Source organism: Macrotis lagotis, chromosome 1 (assembly GCF_037893015.1).
Source record: "Macrotis lagotis isolate mMagLag1 chromosome 1, bilby.v1.9.chrom.fasta, whole genome shotgun sequence".
Classification (NCBI taxonomy): domain Eukaryota; kingdom Metazoa; phylum Chordata; class Mammalia; order Peramelemorphia; family Peramelidae; genus Macrotis; species Macrotis lagotis.
Genome location: NC_133658.1, coordinates 111,242,401 through 111,262,439, shown reverse-complemented (window position 1 = coordinate 111,262,439; position 20,039 = coordinate 111,242,401). Strand labels below are relative to the sequence as shown.

General features: G+C 33.7%; 1 protein-coding gene across 4 annotated transcripts in view; it reads right to left on the bottom strand.

The window, feature by feature from the left end:
• The window catches only part of CCDC85A (coiled-coil domain containing 85A), a 230,184-nt gene that overhangs the window by 32,318 nt on the left and 177,827 nt on the right, over positions 1–20,039 (bottom strand). For 3 of the 4 annotated variants that reach the window (XM_074206537.1, XM_074206545.1, XM_074206521.1), the window contains exon 3: positions 12,658–12,734. The exons of the other annotated variant lie outside the window; for it this stretch is intronic. In XM_074206537.1, coding sequence (XP_074062638.1) covers positions 12,658–12,734 — 77 coding nt within the window. The remainder of the gene's footprint in view (positions 1–12,657; positions 12,735–20,039) is intronic. 4 annotated transcript variants of the gene reach the window in all.

Genomic DNA, 20,039 nt, shown 5'->3' with positions numbered 1-20,039 from the left:
AGCCCTGTTTATGTCAAATGTCAAGTTCTGAGGTGTAAATACACAAAAATTTTACAGTTACATAGCTGTTGGAGTTGATTCTACCTTACTATCTGGTATACCTATTTCTTATAAAGCAAGTAAGTATTTGGGGTGTAAGGAACAGAAAGTAGGCCAATATGTATGCAGGAGAATAATGTGATAGGGTAGAATGGGGAAGGTAGTGAAGAATTTTTAAATGTCCCAAAACACTCAATGTAATTGTAATTTAGTTAAAAATTCTGGAGTCAATACTGCAGAATGGTCAGACCTACACTTCAAAAAAATCACTTTGGCTATTATAATGTAGTGAATTGAATGGAATGTAGTAGGGAATAGATTCAGAGCAGAAATTCAAATTAAAAAGCTGTAACAAACCAATAAAAAAGATAAACCATTGGCTAATATGAAAGAAAAAAAAACAAATTACTAGTGTAAAAAATGGAAGGGATGAATGCACCACCAATGAAGATGAAATTAAAGCAATTATTAGGAGTTACTTGACTCAATTACGTGCCAACAAAAATGACAATTTAAGTAAAAATGGATAAATACTTACCAAAAACATTTAAACTGCCCAGATTAACAGAAGAAATAGAATGCTTAAATTATAACACACATACACAAGAGAAGCAACTGTTTGTGGTGAACTTATTGAATCAACTATGTTTTAAAAATTTTTTTCCTCCCCTGAAAATTGTTTTTATGTCTCACAAATGCATTTTACTTATATGTATGTGTATCTTTTCTTATCCTCCTATGTCCCACAATACTTTATCAAATGAATGATTTTTGATCTGCTTTAAGTCTCTTTTTTAATGTGTTACTTTCTTTTTTTGAGAGGTGAGGGAAGGAGAGTTATCTAATTCTAAATCTATGATCCCATGAACCTATGATCTTAGTAATGAAACCCAGAAAACTGCACATATTCATTGCAAGACAAAATCATGACCTTTGGATATAAATCAGAAGTCTTTAAAGGTTAATTAACTAAAATTTCCATATCAGGATTTTTTCCTACATTGTCTCATCTTACTCCTACTTTACATTTCACAGGGTGTTCAAAAAAGTTCCTTTATGGAAATCTGACATCTTTATTAGGTTTCATTTCTGCCTCACTTGATCACTTGATTATTAATAGAGCCTGAATCATTCAAGCCCAAAGGTCACTATTGGCATTGCTTCAGATTTTTAATTAACTCCATTGTATGATTCAGTTAACAAATTTAGCTCTTTCCCTTTTCAGATGAGAAAGTTTCAAATAACATAGGCATACATATATTGGCTTAATTTGTCCCTTGTATTTAGCCCATCTTAATTTGTGAGAAGTAGATTGTAAATGCCAGTGCTACCAGCAGTGGTTTTTTCCTACTTTACATTTGGTGGATGGAGTCAATTTTCAATTATTCAGAGGTATGGTAACAATTTACCATTTCAACAATTCATTAAAATTTCCAACTAGATTGACAAAAACATGGATTTGGAGTAGTAAGGGACCTCAGGAATCATGTAATGCAACCATCTCATTTGAAAACTTTGGAAGCTGAGGCCCCAAGAAGTTTAGTGATTTATTCAATTTTGTACAGGTAATAAGAGTGGCAGAAGTGGGATTAAAATTTTACTTAATTACATGCATATACTAATAATAACTCACATTTATAGGTCATTATACAGTTATCTAAGTGATTTCTTTGAAATCATCATTATTAATGTTTATTCTGACATGTTTTTAGGTTAAGCAAGCCATCTGCGGTCAAATTATGGTAGGCTATAAAAAGAACCACATGGGATAAGTGTACATGGATGAGCTATGAGTTTCACAATTGGAAAAATACTCGTGTCAGCAACATTACAAATCCATTGCAATATTCACACACTGCCATATAAAAAAGACTAGATTAGATGATCTTTCAATGAAAAAGTTAATTCTAAGAAAAAACTGAGGCACAAAAATGATAATCTCTAAATTAGAAAGCAAAGTTGTTCATTCTGGTACTTGGCATACATATATCTGGGAGGTGATTAAATCCATCCTTTCATAGCATGATAATCAGAGTGAGATTAAGTAGAAGGAAGCTGGGAAGATTTTCAATGTCCTAAGTCAAATTATGATAAAATTGTTTACTTGTTTGCATAAAAATGAATTCCCCAAATGTACAAAACACATAAGGCTGCAGTTTCAAAAAACTCATTCCAAAATCAAATTTGATATGTTTTTCACCACCTTTTTTTTAGATTAACCACATTCCCATTATCTTAGAAACAAAGTGGAGGGATAAAACATATAAAATCTATGTTTTATCAAGGTGATTGCTTGACTTTATTTGGGAAGAAAATATACTTTATTAAATTACAATATAAATTTTCTTTCTCTCTTTCTTTCTGTCTCTCTCTCTCTGTCTCTGTCTCTCTCTCTGTCTCTCTGTCTCTCTGTCTCTCTGTCTCTCTCTCTCTCTCTCTCTCTCTCCAACTTTGCATAGGATATAAAGCTGTAAAGATCAATAGAGAGCAATTAGGCCAACTCTTTGATTTTTAGGAATGAGAAAGTCAAGGTTTAGAGAGATTTATATGACTTCTGTAAGATCATATAAATAATAATACCACTTAATAGAAATTCCAACCCAAGAACTATATAGTCATATTCAGTGCTCTTTCAACTACACCACATTATTCTTGCTATTTCTTATTTCTGAACTCTAATCCTCAACAGTTTGCTTCTCTGGAGCTCAGTTTAACACTCTAAAAATAATTGCTAATTTTCTAAAAATCAACAAAAACCTGTTTAAAATAATATACATATGTAAATACAAATATATACATATACATGCATAAACATATTTTCCCTCCAACCTGCCCAAATGGAAATATGTATATATGTATGTATATGTATCTATGCTCGTGTTATGTATGTATGTATGTATGTACAAATCTTACAACAAATAAGCAAGGTCAAGCAAAACAAAATGTGCATCAGGTCATGAGTCTATTACCTTCCTGTCTTGAGGTGGACAGCATTCTTCCTTAATGGTCTTTGGGAATCATGGCTGTATTTTTAAGTCTTACACAGTTACTACTTTCTAAGAATCAAAATTAAATTCTTAAATATTCCCAAGTTTCACTTAAGTCTCTTGATTCTGCCTGGCATTACTGTCAGTGTGAATTGCTGCTAATAGGGCTCTCAGTTTTCATTGTGCAAATTTTGCTAAAGAAAGGGGGAGAAGAATAATTGAATAGACAGTTATGTTGTACCAACTTCTATTTTTGTGGAGACCTAAAGTCATAAAAATGTCCTAATAATGTGATTTAACATTTAGCTCAATTATTCATCATATTAATGTAGCAGAGCAGACAAGGGCATGTAGGATGAGTAAATCTTAATCAGCAAATTGGCCTAATAATTAAGCCCTTTGTAATTTTTATTATTCTATGTTAAATATCAAATATTTTTATCTTTGTTTCTCTTTTTCTCCTTCATTCTCATAAGTACTCTCTCTTTTTCTCCCTCATTCTAATAAGTACTCTCTAAAATATTATCTCTTGCTTCTTTGATAATTCATTATGGGAAAGAGGTTCTCAAAGGGTATGTCAATGGGATACACGTTATAGAAGGTTCTGCCAAGCTGGAAAAGTTTTCAGGATAAGCTTAGTGACAGACTGGTATGTCTGTTGTCTGAGGACCAGAAGCTTTCCTAAACCTAGAGAAATCCATCTCCAGATTGGTTACAAAGGGATGATTTTTTCCTTGCAGGCTATTTTTGAAGATCATCTATTAAGTAAGAGAAAGGTTGGGATTTGTGTTGATGGAGGGAATAATCAATACAAAAAAATTATAAATCTTTGTGGTATTGAAGTACTTAATATTATAACCATTTTAGCTTCAATCTTGTACTCATTGTTTCAGTTGTGCTCAAGTATTCATGACCTCATTTTGCTTTCCATGGCAAAGATTCTGGAGAGATTTGCCATTTCCTTTTCCATCTCATTTTATAGATGAGGAAACTGATGTAAATCGGGTTAAGTGACTTGCCTAAGGTTACACAGTAAATGTCTAAGGCTGAATTTGAACTCAGGGAAATGAATCTTCCTGACCCCAAACCTAACACTCTATTATCTGTGCTTAGTTCCCCCAGTCAAAAGTTTAAAATGAATTCAAGCTCAAAGGGATATAAGGGATATTTGCAAGGAACTCCGAAATCAAGTTTCCTTTGGTGTACAAATCATTATAGATCAATATTTACTTCTCAAAATGTATTCTTGATGGACTTATTTTTTTTCTTTCATTATTCCAGGATTATTATTCCATGTCCTTCTTTTTTCGTTTTTAAATTTTATTTCTTTAAGGCAATGGGGTTAAGGGATTTGCCCAAGGTCACACAGGTAATTATTAAGTATCTGAGGCTGAATTTGAGCTCAGGTTCTCCTGACTCCAGGGCTGGTGCTCTATCCTCTGTGCCAACTAACTGCTCCCATGTCCTTCCTCAATTATTTCCTGTTTCCTCTAATCTCTTTTGCATTTAGGAAGTATTGTAAATATCATCCAGAATATATTTGACTAGCTAAGGAGATGGGCAAATACATAACAAGAATGAAACAAAGAAATGGATAGCTCACATGTTCTGTTTGATAAGCAAGGTATCACAAAAAATCTTTGAAGTTTTAAATAGTTAGAAGTTTTAAACTGCACTAAGATTTTTTTTTTGGAACATCCTGAAAGATTGGTTGTTTTCAACTCTGAAGAAATCTTCAATGAGTTAATTTGATCCTCTAAAAAAGTATGCTTAAGACTTTAAGATTTTAGGAACTTCCAATTTCAATGGAATTTTTAGAGATTTCATTGTCTTTCCATAACCAGGTATCCATGGTCACTTAATGCTATATGGAAGAATGTAGTTGTGACTCAATTAGTATGAATTGTCACTCCACTTGTAGCAGTCACAACCCCATTAAAGAACCAAAACTAATATACCAGAGAATACACCACCTCATCATCATAGTATTGGATGACCCTAGATTCTTGTAGATTATTCCAGTTAGATTTTCAGTCAATAAGTATCTATTAAGCATCTATAGTAGGCACAGTTATAAGTACTAAACTCTGCCAACAGAATGCAATCCCCCAAATTCCTACCAGATTGAGAAATCTCAACAAAACCTTGAATAGGTCAAATAAGGACCAATCTCACTAAGCTCAGAGAAGTTCATCTATAAAAAATGGTTCACCAGATGATGAATTATTTTTGGTCAACACATCTCTTAAAATTCCCTGCTAAAGCATAGACAGATTTTAGTCTTTATTAGTGAAGGAAAATATTCAGATGAATGAAATCATACTTCCATTGAAGTCAAATCATGCTTCCATAGTGTGTCATTTGTTTAGTTGAAAGTGGCTCTCATTGGGTGGCTAGGTAGCGCAGTGGATAGAGTATCGGCCTTGGAGTCAAGAGTACCTGAGCTCAAATCCGTCCTCAGACACTTAATAATTACCTAGCTGTGTGGGCTTGGGCAAGCCACTTAACCCCATTGCTTTGCAAAAACCTAAAAAAAAAAGTGGCTCTCATAAAGCCCCATTAAGATATGACGTAAAACAGTCTTCTGTGCAACCTTGAGCAAGACAACCTTTCTGGGCTTCAGCTTCATTACCTGTAAAATGAGGATGAATGCAGAGGTCTTTTTCATAAGTAAATATATCACCCTATGTTATTTCAGACAGTTCTTAAGCAGATAAATTAAGAGAAAATGAAAGTCAACAAGCAACAACAAACTGGATGAGATCATTGCCCCCCAATACAACACCAACAATAGCTATGGCCTAATAAATTAAAAGTATTTTTTGCCTATTGGAAGCCTTCATATCAGACCCAGTTTCTTCAACATAATTAGGGCTTCTATTCATGGAAAACTAATTTTGCAAAGTTGTAGACAAATAGTAATTTCCATGCAAATGGTACCGAACAACATCATTTTGCTATTAGCTTCCACAAAAGCCATTCTGTGGTTGTTATCTGGGCACTAGTTACTAATTTTTCTTTTTTTAACTAATTTCAACCTCAAGAATACAACTAAATATATTCCTCTAAGAGATGAAAATGTTTTCTAAATAGAAAGGGAGGAAAAGATTAAAGGTACAATGGAGCTTACAGAAAAATACATAAAACCTCAGGCAATTCAAAGGAATGTATTAGAAGGACATGAGTAATATCTGAATGCTAGGTAATGCCCTCTCCTCTGTCTCTTACCAGCACATTAGATAACCTCTGCATAAGTACATTAAGCACGTCAGAGACAGTTGTTGGACTTCTGCAGCGTTGCCATGGAAGTGGAAAGCTCAATTCCCTTAGCTCTCTTGTGTTCTCATCTATACTTCTGGCAACAATGACAGGTTCTTTTCCTTTGTTTAGAAACTGTTCTGGTAGCAGTTCCCATCACTTTTCCACTTCACTGAAAGGGAGTATTGTAAAGTTTCATTGTAAAAAGAATTATATGAGAGGGAGACATTTCATTTCCAGGCTTAAAATTAGACTTTTTAATATATTTAAAAGCATTATAAAAATAGAATCACTTTCTGAAAGAGGGCACCCAGTGGGGCTCTGAAGGCTAAGCCTTACACACACACATATATGTATATATATATATATATATATATCAATTGAACTTATAGCACGTGTACATATACATGATGGGGAAAAAATTAAGGATATCCTTAGGAGTCCTGGAAGCTGACTTCAGAATGTTTGTTCTTGAGAAGGGTCTCTAGAGGTGGAAAATTTGTTTGGTGGAGGAAGGGGGGAATAGAGAGAGAATGTGAGCAGGCTATGCTACCCATGCAGATATTAATGTCACTAAAAAAGTAGAACATTGATGAAATAGAACATGTTCTCAATAAAACATTAACAAGTGAATTTAATTGACTTTGGAACTGCAGACAGTTGTATACCTCATGTCTCCAGTCAGAACACCTTTGGGGGACTACTAACTTCAAAATCTACCAGAAGTGTAAATGAAACTATAAGGGAGATTTTTTTTAACATAGTGAATTTCAATCTGCAGGTAAAAGATAAGTATTAACAAATGAATCAAAGTTCCCATTATTTCATAATTCTACTACCAGAACATAGATTTATTAATTTAAATAATATAGTGTGATTACAGATGAAAGTGTTGATTAAGCCTGGATCCCAATAAAGATTCAAACATATATGCATAGCTTCAAACACTTTTTCATTCACTCATGAACAAAAAACAGACCACATTATCCTGCTTAAAAAAACATTACTGCATTGGTCATATAAATATAAATGGGATCAAGCCAAGATATTTGTTGACATCTGGCAATGTTTGGAACTGTGTTTTTCAATGATTGAAAACTATTATCCACTAAATTGCATGCTACAATGAAGTCAAAGGATCAAAATGCAGATTTAGAGGTGGAATGGTGGCTAGAGATCAACAGGTTTAATACTCTCTATTCACAGAAGAGGAAATGGAGAACTAGAAAAGTTAGGTAACCTAGGTTACTGGATCACAAATTTGAAAGTCTGTCTAGTCCATCCCCCTCTCTTTTTAGGGAGGAAGAAACTGAGGCATATAGAGGTAAGAGACTTACTCAAGGTTACAATGATAGTAAGTTGCAGAACCTACATTACAAACAAGTTTTATTTAACATAAATTCCATGTTCTTTTTCACTATACAATATTGGTTTGACTTATCATAAATGAAAGTCTATAGATTACAGAATAATTTTCCATGCATTTTTTCCTTATAAAGAGTGTAATCCTTTATCCCTTGTTTTCCTAGACTGTTAGCTACCTTAATTTTCCTTCGTCCCAGCCCAGATACAGTATCCTCATTCATTTCTCTTTATTATTCTTCAGGATTATTAAGGTTAATGGTGAACATGAATCTGTGGTCACAAAGTAACAGAGTATATAAATAAAATCAAGACATCAGGGAAAAATTTCAATTATAAGTGGATGCTATATGTTCATTTGTCTATATAAGCCCTTTTCACTTAACAGAATATTCTCTTTTGGGGGATTGAAAAAACTAATTTTAAAAATATAACTTCAATCTTGTACTTAGAGGAGAAATAGTCTTTCAAGAAATGTGTCTATTCCATGTATAGTATAGAACAAATATGAGAGAATGCTTCAAAAGACATGGTAGACTTCATCATTTTCATAACTTCATATGTTTTAAGAGTATTTGTGTCTTTAGACTGATCCTTAGAAAGCATCTTTATCAATTGACTCCATAAAATAAATTTTCCCCATATCATTATGTATATGATCTACAACTATATTTTTCTAAAATACTAAAGCTTGCATAATTATATAAATTCGGTACTAAAAGAGACCTTAGTAATCATTTATTCAAATCCTCTTGTGGAATAGATGAAGAAATTGAGGCAAAGGGAAACAAGGAATTTTCCCAAGGTCCCATAACTAGTTAGATGTTGAGAGAACAAGACTGAAATCTCCTGACTTTTAACTATCCTCCCAAATATTTTTCTTTGCCTAAAGCAAATAATTAGACTGTGATTGTAGTGTTAAATACTTTAATGTGGGTATAAATTGTAGTTGATTGGTCAATGTAATTATATCCTAATTTAGTTTAACTATTGAAAGTGAGGAACTAAGTTTTAGCAATCAGCCAGACAAATATTGCCCATATTGTCTACAATCTCATGTCTGTGCTTCTGCAATAATCTGCTGGTTCAATAACCTGCCACAAATCTCTCTCTATTCCAACACATTTTTCCAGTTTGTTTTTTTTTTTTCTTTTTGTTTTTGCAAGGCAATGGGGCTAAATGATTTGCCCAAGGCCACACAGCTAGGTAATTATTTCATGTCTGAGGTCACATTTGAACTCAGGTCCTCCTGACTCCAGGGTCAGTGCTCTATCCATTGCCCCACCTACCTGCTCCTTTCCAGTCTTTTTATACTTTTTACTTGCTCTACTCTATTATCTGATAACACTGGCCTCCTGGCTGTTCCTCAGACAAGATACTCCTGAGTTGTTTTCACTAGCTATCCACTATGACTGGAATATTCTTCCTCCTCATCTCTACTTCCTGACTTTCTTCAAGTTCCAACTAAAAAATCTCACCTTTTATAAAAAAAAGTCTTTCTTAAACTCCTTAATCCCAGTTTTTTCCCCCTTGGTTGACAATTTCCAATTTGTCCAGTAAATGATTATTTGCATATATTTTTACATATTATTTCCCCACTAGATTGTGAGTTCCTCAAGAATAAGGACTGTCTTTACCTTTCTTTGTATCCTCTACACTTAGCATAGTAGGGACTTCATGAATTCTTATCAACTGACTTTTCTAAGTTTTTTTAAGGCCCTTCTCTTTATTACCAAAGCTCAAATCCTTTTCCCCAATGTCCTCCTGGAGTCACTAAGAAAGATTTCCTTCATTCTAGAATAGGAAAGAGTTCATAGGGTTATAAAAGATAAATGTTAATATCACCTAATATTTAGTTAGGGTGATATATCAAAGCAGCGACCTTTCCTCAATGCCTATTTAAGGATGTATACAAATTGAAAAACCTACTTTACTATGTTATACATAATACTTTTAATCTCATAAATATATATCACTAAAATAATCAACTATTAATATAAATCATATAAATATAAATAATAATATTAATATAAATAATGAACTATCAAGAATTCCAGTAATAATTTTGTCCTCTGGGAAGTTGTCTTTCTTAATTGAACTAAAAAGCCAGTTCAAATAATTGAATCAAAGAATCAGAACATAATTAAAAAGATGCTCAGGTTTCCAATTTTCAACTATATTCTCCTACTTTTTATTGTAATTTCAAAGATAAATAAAAACTTATGAACTGGGGGGAGAAGACATCTTAATCAAGATATTGTAAATTTCTATAAGTTTCTATACTTGAAAAAATCAAGTGTTGAGACTGAATTGTGCAAAAAATGCTAGCTTAACAAGTGGAATTGACACTGCAAATAGGCTAAGGATGAAGGAAAGAATATCTTTCTCCAGGAAAATTCAGGACACTATTGTATCCCTATTTACAATCATTGCTCTACATGCCTGAGAATATTTAATATATATTTCAAATTTTTTTTTCTTTTTCTCTTGGAAAATAATTTTTAAAAAATGACATGGACCTTTGTGTAATCATAATCCAAGTTTTATTTTCCCAAGTAAATATGATTCCCTTTATATGATACCTATTTTAAGATAATGCATCATGAGCAAGAATATTTATCTTTTCATCTCCTTTTTTTTACTGACTCCTCTAGCCACAAAGGCAAGTAGACTTAAGTTGAAAAAGTATTATGGAAATATATAACTAGGTATATAATTATTTGAGAGTTTTATGAGATACATAAACTAAAACCATTAGCCTTCATGTATTACCGAGCTTAAATGACTCTCACTCAATCTTAAAGAAATAGATATGAACTCTGAAAAACATCTGCACTAATTGATTTTTCCAAGTGATCCTCAAATGGCACCTTATTTTCCCCCAACCCCTCTTTTTTTAGCTCACTTTTATGTATTTTCTTCCCTCATTAAAATATAAGATCTCAGGAGTAGGAAATATTTTGTTTTATTTACATTCCCAGAATTTAGCAGAGTTACTAAAACAGAGTAAGCACTTAATAAATACTTTATCTAATCTAATATTTATAAATACATATGGTATGCTCAATTAAGAATGACCCAACTGAGCTCTACCAATCTTGGATTATACCAGATCTACAGATTTCCTAGACAGAACACACATCTGTCACCATATGTTCAAACTTTGTAAGTTTCTTTTACACTGACATCTGTTAAGAGCAGATCCTCTGTCAAAATATTTTGAGAAAAAATTAGTCCTTTATATCCTTCTCTCATAAGATGGAAATGCATTTCAAAAGCAAGTGATTGGAGCCATTTCACTCTCTGAGGTAATCATATTATAGTTCCTTTCCTGATATGAAAAATACTCTGGAAAAAGTGAAGGACCAATACACAAACATACACACACAGACACACACACACACACACACACACACACACAAACACAAACTTCATGAACACTTTGGATATAGGAAAAGTCAACTATTTTTTATTAGGACAGTTAGCATTCATTTTGCTCACTTTCATTTAATCATTTTTTAGAATGAATATGGTAACTATCTATTAAAAGTAAAGACTTCCTCCCCTATTCCTGAATGAAAAGAGATGTATTTTGTTAATGTGAGCCTCATTTCACACTATAAAGATTTAGATTTCCTTGACTTCACGTCCCTGTTTACATGAGAAAAAAGTAGGCAAATAGGATTATGAACATATATACTAAACCACAGTTGAGACTCCTTTTACATGAGGGAAAAAGGTTTGGGGGGGGGGAATATATGTGTGTTTGTGTGTGTGTGTGCGCGCACACACACACACACACACACACACACATATAATTCTGTGGATAGCCATAACATTGTCACATAATGAATTCTGCATGAAAGCGGAAATGTAAGGGGAAAAAAGAGAACAGAAAGGGATAGTAGAAAGCAAAAGGAAAATGCATTTTCAAAAATTTCTTGCTACAAATGAGTTTTGACATAGAAGTGGAGGCAAGAGAAGAATCATTTCATTTTGTTTCATTATCAACATCCAGATGGCTGACCAGCAGAAAAGAAGGAGAAATAATATTATGTACATGATGAGAAGTGAACAAAAATGCTTTAAAACTGACTAGTATAAAAAGATCTAAAAATGTGTTTTTCAGGAGAGCTTTTACTTCAGAAGTAAAATATCTTTTTTTAAAAAAAACAATTATATGCTATAAACAATCTTTATTGGATTATTAATTATCATCAGACTATAAATAATGATTAGCTGCTACTTGTCTAGAAAAACTTTTCTCTTTTAAATTGACTTAAATTTCTTGTCCACCTAAAAGTCTACTTTTGGTCTTCAAACAAATACTGACTCAATATTCTCAAATACCTCCCCCTAACAGAAACCAAAAATACTATCAATTTTCTAACACTTAAAACCTAAAATTGAAAGAAATTCAGTATGGATTTGAATAAACTAAACAATGGTTTACTTTCCTTGGGGTGAAATTTGAAGTCCCAAAGTAATTATAGCTACTCCTCTGATGCAAAACAGGTGATATTGATCAATGATATCACTAGCATATTTCTATAAATACTATCATTAATCTATTAACCTCTGAACTACCTGAAATTTTTCCTAGATTACAATATAAATCAGCAGATTTTTCATTTGAATTATCTTATCCCTTATATACAGCAAATACTGTTGGTTTCTATATGAATATATGACATAATGTTAAAACTTCAATATTTCCTATATATTTTCAATTTCTCCTTTCATTTTTTGATATTCTTTTACTCTCTTAATTTAAGAAAACTCAATTCTTCTCATATGCCCCATAAGATACATAAGAGGATGGATGATAATAATAGGATGACAAATTTGAATGATAATATCCATAATCTAATATATTCTGTATTGAAAAACAATTTGCAAAACAGCTTCTAGCTTTTAAAAAGGGGGAAATGTAGTTGAGGTTTTAAATTCAAAATAAAATGCTATAACTCAGATGAAACTGTCTAACTATGAGCTTCTGTAAGTCACCCACCTGGGGCAGCATGCGATTCTCCTCCTCCAGCTGTCTTACTCTTGCCTCCAGCTGCCTAACATAGGACAAGGTTGATTCTAAAATTAAAAAGAAAGAACTCACATTATACATACAGGTCTTGTTTTGTGCACTGTCAGGATATTTTTGTCTTGATTTATTCAGAAGAAATAGTGACTATTCATTCTGCCTAAAAACAAATAACCAAATCCCCCAAAGTATATATTTCTCCCTAAAAATATAACAGAAAATGCTAGTACAAATGAATTTAGACCATTGCATAATATTTTGAAAAATTAGTCCAGTTTGGAGGTGGTTAGATTCCAGAATCCTGGACTCCAGCCAGCCTTTTCACATGTAAACATCTTGTAGACAGACAGTGCTTATTAGCTCCTACTCATCTCCTAACCCTGTGCTTTCTGAATTTGCAATAAATTGTAGCAGACATATTTTAAAACAGTCTCTGAAAACACAAGCTGCATGATCACTTATGCAAAATGGCTAAAGGAAAAAGAAATAGCCTTTTAGTAAGATACGTTGATTATGAAAGAAATATTAAAATTTCACATCCCCATCACCCACCAGCTCTCATCCTGCTCACAGCCCACAAATCAATCAATCAACAAGCACATATTCAGTGGCAGGCACTGGAAGAGAGCTGTAAATGGAAGTTTAACTGAGACAAATCTTACTCACAAGGATCTTATATTCTAATGAGGACAACAGGAAAGGAAAGAGGGAGAGAATGAAAGAGAAAGACAAGACAAAGAAAGGGAGACAGAGAGAGGAAAAAGACAGGAATAAAAAGATCTAGAGGGAGAGAAATTGGGAGGGGGAAACGGAAACAACAGAAAAATATACCTATGTAATTATATAGTCAAAGGACTATGAAATCAAAAGAGCCAGAATGGTTTAGCACTCTTTTTCATTCTTGCAGGTTTAATATAATTTAACCAGCAAATTTGTGAATTAACCATAGCCTACCCTAAATGTGACCTTCACATAATGATACCTGAATTACCATGACCAAAGTTTAAAACTGAGTGCAAGGTATGTTGTCAATGGTCCAGAAAATGAATAAATCTCTCACTTTCTGAATCTTAAAGATACTCACAAATTCAAACCCTAACTAATTGGACAAAATTAAGGGAATGATTAAATGTTAAAAAAAATAATATGATAATGGAATGGTATTCTTTTAAAATGCAATTAGAGATTGACCATTTTCAGAAATACAAAAAAAACTTTTGGGAAGATTTTTTATGGAACCATACAAAAGAAAATGAAAACAAACATACAAACAAGGAGACTGGCATATGTACCATGACCATATAAGAAAAACACAAAATGAGAATGAATAGAATCTTGATGGTGACTTAGAGAGAAAAAGTAGTTTAAAAAGCACTAAAATACTTTTTGTGTTGAAACTAATTAAATGTAAATAATATTAAGCAAATATAGTATTTATTCTGATGTTTAACTTTTTTTTCCTCCAATACTTTTTAAAAAATAAGTCAAACTCTACTTTCTTAAAATGTCATAAATTTAGGAAGGAAAGGAACAATCACTGGAAAATGTCATTACTTCCATTTTGTTGTTGTTCAATCACATCTGACTCTTTGTGAACCTATTTAAGATTTTCCTATACAGATACTGAAATGGTTTGCAATTTCCTTCTCCAGCTCTTTTTATAAAAATGAAACTGAGGAAAAGAGGATTAAATGAGTTGCCCAGGGTCACCCTAGCTAGCAAGTGTCTGAAGTCAGATTTGAACTCAAAGATGAGCCTTCCTAATTCTAAGTCCAGGGCTGTATTCACTGTGCCTAGCTTTCATCACAAAAAAAAGAAAGATAAAATGTTAACTATGTTGAAATTAACTTCAGAATCCAATGTAGGCATCATGTGCCCAATCACTGCAGAGTGCCATCTAGGAACAAATGCATACAAACATAGTGAAAGTCATTTCTCGAGGACAGATTTCCAAATGTTTTTCATATGACCATTTTTAGCTAATAGAAAAGCTAGAGGCTGGTTCATTACATTGTTCTTCAACTTAGGAAGAAGAAAAAGAAAATGTATGCTTTTTATTGTAAGATACCAGAGTATTTGGGAGGTATATACTGGGATCCCTTGAGTTATATAAGGTTGGAATATTAAAATAGTTTAATATTCAGATCTAAAATGTACTTTGTAAATAGCATTATCATGTTTATCTATAAATTGTGCAGGAAAAGGCTCAAATTTCTTTTCATCACAACCACAGAAACCAAATGAACAAATTTTTATATCACTATTTGTAATTCAATATGCTGTCACATGGAGAGAATCAGTCTTCAGTTATCAAGCATAACAACGGAAAATTCTATCCTCACCATCATCTATTAGTTTTACTGGCTTCTTCAGACCAAGGAAGTTCTCATTATATAATCCCTTACCTCTTGCCCTGCCAAGCAGCTGAAGTGCTAGTGGGACAAAATGGCTACACTTGACCATTCCAAGAACATTGGAGATACAGCAAAATGGTCAACTTAAATATTGATATTTGAGCTAAAATTTAACTACAATTTTCAATGGCCTAAGATTTTTTTTAATAATTTATGTAATAATTTTTTCTGAGTATTCATCCCTTTTGATTCCTCTATAAGATTTTCATGACAATGACCATGATTTTCTAACTATTGGTTTCATTTTTTCTTTCCTGGGCTCATTTTCCAGATGCTTTACACTGTGTTGTGGGTACACTATCAAGGTACTTATTTGGGTTTCAGTGATTTCATCAGCTTTAATTTAGTTATTGTTTATTGAGTTTAGTTATTGTCTCTACATGTGAGACTCTAGCCTCAGTTTTTCTCTTGCGTTCCAACATGGAGTATCCCTCCCAGCCCCAAAACCCTTCCAAAATGCTGGCTAATGAAAATTTCATTTTTTTTTGCAATGTAGTCATTTTAGCCTAATTCCCTTATTTTACAGAGGAATAAACTGAGGCCTAGAAAAGTAGGATGATTTGCCTATATTTAGGCTTTGAGGTTTTTTGAAAAGAGTTATTGCTCTTGACACTCACTTTAAATATTTTAAGTGTTTTTCCCCTTTTGGGATTATAAAACATCATATAGTGATTTCCTTGGTACATAGTAGATAGCTAATAAATGCTTGTTTCCTTGTGAAAGGAAGAAAGAAAGAAAAACAGGAAGGAAGGAAGGAAGGAAGGAAGGAAGGAAGGAAGGAAGGAAGGAAGGAAGGAAGGAAGGAAGGAAGGAAGGAAGGAAGAAAGGAAGAAAGGAAGAAAGGAAGAAAGAAAGAAAGAAAGAAAGAAAGAAAGAAAGAAAGAAAGAAAGAAAGAAAGAAAGAAAGAAAGAAAGTTCAAGATATCATCTTTACCACTATATTGACCCCTTTTCCTAAACTTCCCTTTTTTTCCAAGGCTCCACCATCCTTACAGTCACCTAGGTTAGCCACATTGGAGTCATCTTCAACTGTTCATTTCTCCCCTTCACTACCATTCATTCCTTCATATGTAACAATTTGCCAAACTTTAGCTTGGCATACATACCACCTCCACCATTTTTTTGCATCAATACTCTTTCTCTTTAAATGGTTGCCACACTAGCACAGGAACATAGAACCTATTAATACAAGAGCCGTTCCATCTTTTGCTGGTATACACACTTCATTCCCTTGCACAAAAAGCTCCAGGGGCTCACTCTTCCCACTATATAAACTCCTCAGTTTGCCATTTAACACCCTTTATAAGCTAGCACCAACCTCCATTTCTAAGCATCCATTTCTCTTATTTATATATTTCAGCCAAACTGACTTATGTGCCATTCCTCACCTATGACTATCCATCTCCACTTTCCATACCTTTCTTCTAATTGTCCCCTATGTCTGGAATTCATTTTCACCTTAGTTCTGCCTCCCAGTTCTCTAGCTTTCTTCAAAGCTCTTCCTGAAGTGTTATCTATCCCTTGCATTTCTATTGACTTTCCACCATGAAAATATTTTGCATTGACTCAAACTCACTGAAGTTCACTAGACTCTCGAGTATTAATTGACTCCTTATTAGTCTTCACTTTCAATTCCCTACTAACCTCTCCCAGCTTATTGACCATCTGTAAAATAAGTTTAATAATACTTGTCTATCTACATCTCAGGGGTGTTATGAAAAGTGTTACACACATATGAGCTATTACCAAATATGAAATGTGGGTATTAGCATCAACATAATTTTGTCTAGATTCCAGTGATGTTTTTCTTCCTTCAGAATGTCTGAAGAAACTCTTTTTTTTAGGTTTTTTTGCAAGGCAATGGGGTTAAGTGGCTTGCCCAAGGACACACAGCTAGGTAATTATTAAGTGTCTGAGACCAGATTTGAACCCAGGTACTCCTGACTCCAAAACCGGTGCTTTATCCACTGCGCCACCTAGCTGCCCCTGAAGAAATTCTTGATGGATTTTAACTTGTATCTAAGACTGAAGTCTTCCTAAGAGACAGTCCTTGGCTTGGCTTTATGACAATTTACTTCTAATTGTTTCTCAGACCATCAGGTAGGCTAATTTCTGCTGTCTCCACTACCATTTTGAAAGGCTCAGGCATGACTTTACTATCCCATTTCCTGTGACTTTCAAAGGAAATGTGTTGTTTCCTTTTAGTTGAACTTCATTCTTGAAATCATCTATGAATTCCTTTGATTATTGCTATGAAAAAAACTGTTTAACCATTAGACAATTGAAGCTGTCTGATCTCGGTGGAATTTATAAGTGTTAACACTTAGGGGGAATGCAATCTCATCAGAAAAGAGCCTTTGAAATAGGTGAATGCTGCATTTAAAATGCCCTTACCACCAGAGCATCAAAGTAAACTTTCAGGTAAGTGAAAGGAGACAGGGCAGAAGATGGGCAAGAAACCATTAGTTAGAAACAATAGACAACTCATTTCTTTAAACACTTGCTTTTCCTAGAATCTATAGCAGAGTTTTCCCTATAGACACCACAAAACTTGTATCTACAAGGAACCATCCCATAGTCATGGAATTTTCAATTCCCAGTAATTCTCCCCATAAACTCAGTCTCCAAGGACATAGCCCTTATTGTTTCAAAATTAGATCCTACCATGCACAGGCTTTTATACATTCCAGAGAAAATTACTTCAGAAAAGTATTACTAAGATTATTTCTCTTTGGACCAATTTTTTTTTCCTTCCTCAGGCAAACAGAGGTCAGCCTCCCACTCAGAACACACTTTAGCTCTGGATACATTTGCAATTATACCTTTCAATATAATCTGACATTTTTCTTATGAAAATATCCCTTTGGAATCAGAAGTTTCTTATTTGTTTTGGCCTTTAATTACAAACTGCTACATTAGTAGAGATTGAATTTTTAACTAGGCTTTTGATTTATTGTTTGTTTGTTTGTTTTTGTAAACAGGGAAAAGTACTAGATCTGCCATCTCATTAGGATAGGGAAATTTTCCAGTTTGCTTATATTAACTGGAAAATAATCTTTAACTTATAGTCAGTGAATGACCTAGACCACAGAGGAATAATGACTTATCCTTGGTCATACAGGAGTATCAGAAACAGAGAACCTAAGTTTTCCTGATTCTAAGATCAATTCTCTGTCTACTATACCATAAGTTGCTCTTATCTGGTTCCTAATTGACCATTAGATATGATGATATTTGCCCTTCATTCTCAAATACCAGGACACCAGGGGAGGTGATGCCTTGACAAAAACAGGAATTGAATTTGAGTGAGGGAATACTGTACTATGTCACCAACCTCACTTTATACTCATGAGTCACCTAGGTGTAGTGGCCAGATATGAATCAGGATGACAGGAGAAGGCTCTGGATGCAAGCTAATTAGGGTTAAGTCACTTATCTAAGGTCACACTAGTTAATGGCAAATATCTGAGGGTGGATTTGAACTCCCATTCTCTTGATTTCAAGGTCAGTGCTCTATCCACTGTACCACCTGGATGGATGAATGGAAGGATGGATGCTCAGAGTTCTATGATTTCTCAACGATCAAGTATTTTTCTCAAACCTTTCTGTACCCACAAAAGTAGGTTTTATCTTATTGTCCATTAGTTCCCATTATCCATGTTATTATTAGCTCTACTCAAATTGCTATCCCTGTCCCCAAATATGCTTTGAATATTCCAAACTTCTTGCCTTTGTTCTACATCGCACTATTTTCATCAACATTCTAGGTCATATTCAACTTTATTTTGTTTCGCCCTACCTACCAAAGCTTTCTTGATCACTCCAAAAACTGAATGAGCTGCCTCAGGAAGTTGTGGTTCCCTTTACATCCAAAATCTTCAAGCAGAGTCTAAAGGCTCAACTATGGGTCAGGTATGGTTTGGTGAAGACTTCATTCAGGTGGGAGATGATCCAAAATCATTGTCAATATCCCTTACAACTGTAAAATTCTGTGGTTCTTATGAATCCAACCCCAAATATCTCTTCTGAAATCAGTTCATAGGAGCAGCAAGGTGGATAGAGCACCTGTCCTGGACTTAGGAAGATATAAATTCAAAGCTAATCTCACATACTGAACTGGCCGTGTGACCTTTGGCATTTAACCTCCATTACCTTAAAAAAAAGTACCTGAAATCATAACATTCATTGCCAAGAATGTGGCAATTAACTTTATCCCCTAACAACTCTTCCACTATTGTTTGTATCATTATTTAAAGTTTCACAAACTCTTAATTCACCACTCTATAACTGGATTACAAAACCTTACAGGGGAGAGATGTATCTTGCATAGTTTTATATCTCCCTCTGTGCTTAACTAGCTCAGTATGAGAGCAAAGCAAATGCTCAGTAAATATTTGTTGATTTAATGTCATGTTGAAAGGTTCCTTTTCTCTTCCTTCACAAAGTCCTTACATTAAAGTTAAAACCTCAGATTTTCAAGATTTGAAACTGCCTTATTCAAGGCACTCCATGATTAATCAATATCTAAGCAGATGTCCCATCACCTCCTTGAGTACTTAATTACCAAAATATTGGGTTGGGGGCGGGGATTTTTTAGTTTTTGCAAGGCAAATGGGGTTAAGTGGCTTGCCCAAGGCCACGCAGCTAGGTAATCATTATGTGTCTGAGATCGGATTTGAACTCAAGTCCTCCTGACTCCAGGGCTGGTATTCTATCCACTGTGCCACTTAGCCACCCCCAAAACATTGTTTTATATTGACTATGATCAACTAATGCTACTCATGCAGAAGAAAGCTAGAAATTCAAACTAAAATTTAGTCATAGGGTAGACATTGCACTAAATATCCAATTACTGAGAAACAGATATCTAATAAAATATTTTTAGTTTTCTCCAAGCATCTGCTATTGTATGTACAGAACTAAGTCAAAATTCATCCAGGA